General features: G+C 35.3%; 1 protein-coding gene across 1 annotated transcript; it reads left to right on the forward strand.

The window, feature by feature from the left end:
* Positions 1 to 1057: 1057 nt before the first annotated feature.
* LOC116174872 lies at positions 1058 to 1996 on the forward strand. Its single transcript, XM_031492901.1, has 2 exons — positions 1058 to 1125; positions 1207 to 1996. Exons 1-2 carry the CDS (start codon positions 1117 to 1119, stop codon positions 1816 to 1818), a joined length of 621 nt encoding a protein of 206 aa, XP_031348761.1. The 5' UTR covers positions 1058 to 1116; the 3' UTR covers positions 1819 to 1996.
* Positions 1997 to 2329: the final 333 nt, after the last annotated feature.

Below are 2329 nucleotides of genomic sequence, written 5' to 3' on the forward strand. Positions count from 1 at the left end.
AAATCTCCTATCTTTTGGTGCATTAACTCAAAACTTCAAACAATGCTGCGATTAAAAGTGGAACAGATTTGGAAGCATACCCTAAATTACGCGCGTTTGTGAAACCTTCAACCAAAGGATAGGTACAAGCCAAAGAAATGTTCTGCATTTACAGAAAGCGACCTAAGAGGATTTTTTATTTCAGCCCCAGATGACAGTTTCAAAAGTCATACTTGAAGTATCGTTACTTAGCAACTTTAAAGCACGTGTGTTTTAAAGGCCTTTTTTCGCACGCATTTGAGTGTTTAAAACGGAGATTGTGATTCAGGTATAATAAAATAGTATATTGTAATACAAGTGCGGAAAGGGCTTTATTGAAAAACGCGTATGAAAGTTGAAGCACAACGCTCGTGCTCCAATCATACAAGTTTTTTAATAATCCTTTCCGCAAGTGTATTACATACTATTTTTTCTACGAAAGTTCTCGAATTTAAAGATTTAGAGAAAAATTTTATATCAAAATGTTAAAACAACAATTTCTGTATAAATCAAGTCGTAGTACGATTCTCGTGTTTATCTGTAAAAATATAAAATCAAGTCTTCGTGACGCCGCTACGTTGTCTTAGTTACCAACGAGTTGTTTATAAAAAAGCCGGTTAGTAATTTTGCATGTAGTTTTGTACGAAGCAATTTCTTCAGTAAAACAAGAATTTAAAAGCTGAAAATGAGTGTTCATGAAGAAAGTGAGAGCGGCGATGAATTTATGTGCACTCCGCCTGAGGTTGCTGCAATGGCGGAATCAATTATGCCTGAGCTTTTGCCTGAAAAATCGAGAAATCGGTACGAAAAAGAACGAGAGAGGTTTTTTAATTGGTGTAAAATGAAACAAGTCAAGCGGTATACAGAAACCGTGTTGCTTGCCTATTTTGTCGAAAAATCTGGAAAATAGAAATCATCGACACTGTGGTCAATGTATTCCATGTTGAAAAGTATGTTGATTTTGCAAGACAACGTCGACATTTCCAAGTATGCCAAGTTACAATCGTTTTTGAAACGTAAAAGCCGAAAAAATCGCTGACTTTTACGAGACAACAAATCGGTACGTTTTTAGAGGAAGCACCCGATGAAACATTTTTAATGATGAAAGTAAGCACCTATACTTACCTACTATTTTTTCATGTCTATACATTTGTTATATGTCACACAAATAATGAAATTTATTTGTAGGTTGCTCTAATATTAGGAGTTGCTGGGGCTTGTCGTCGAGAGGAGTTGACGAAAATGACGGTGAACGATATCCAAGGCGAAGATACGTTTTTACTCGTAACGATTCCAGACTCCAAAACGCATGTTCCAAGAACTTTTTCTGTTACGGAGGGAAAAGAGAATTGGATACACTTGTACCAGAAATATAAAGCGCTTCGTCCTCAAAATGCTCAAACTTCGCGACTTTTTTTAAATTATAAAATGGGAAAATGTACCGTACAACCTGTGGGTATTAATACATTTGGAGCAATTCCTAAGAAAATTGCGAGTTACCTGAAATTGCCAAATGCTTCTAGTTTTACGGGTCATTGTTTTCGGCGTACCTCCGCAACGCTACTTGCTAATGCTGGAGCAGACCTTTTGAGTCTTAAACGTCATGGGGGCTGGCGGTCGTCGACGGTAGCGGAAGGATACGTAGATGGTTCTCTTCAAGGCAAATTAGAAGTATGTAACAAAATAATTGGTAATGCTTGTCAATCAAATGATCCTTGCACACCTTCGACATGTCAACCAGATGATCCTTGCAAGTTGCACATCTTCGACAGCGTCCACATCTACATTAATAACTTCTAAATGCTCTGTGTCAAATTCGTTACTTCCAGGTGTTAATATAAGTAACTGTTCATCATTTACCATTAATTTAAATATTACTAGCCAGAAGTAGCTGTAATTGTAAATTGTGGCATTAAAATAAAAAAAAGGTATCTTTGTTTTTACTTAAGAGTGTGGAAAATAAGTGTGGAAAAATTTTTCCACACTAGTGCGACAAAACCCTACTTTCAAAGGCTACTTTTTTCTCAGAAAACAAGACTTTCATCACTTTCGTAGAAAAAAGTGTATTATTAACCATATGTCATTAATACATTTACTAATACAGTTGATATTTCATATTGACAGCCTTTACCAATCAAAACTTTTTTAGCAATTTTTGGAAAAATAGGTATAGGTAATATAATATATGCTACCAAGCGAATAGACAACGAAAAACGTCTGTCAATGTGCTAGTGCCCTATTATTTTTTTTCTTCAATATTATTTGTTGGTTATAGATTATTTAAACGTAAAAAATTGCAGAAATTAAGAGA

The sequence above is a fragment of the Photinus pyralis genome, unplaced genomic scaffold, assembly GCF_008802855.1.
Source record: "Photinus pyralis isolate 1611_PpyrPB1 unplaced genomic scaffold, Ppyr1.3 Ppyr1.4_LG6, whole genome shotgun sequence".
Lineage (NCBI taxonomy): Eukaryota > Metazoa > Arthropoda > Insecta > Coleoptera > Lampyridae > Photinus > Photinus pyralis.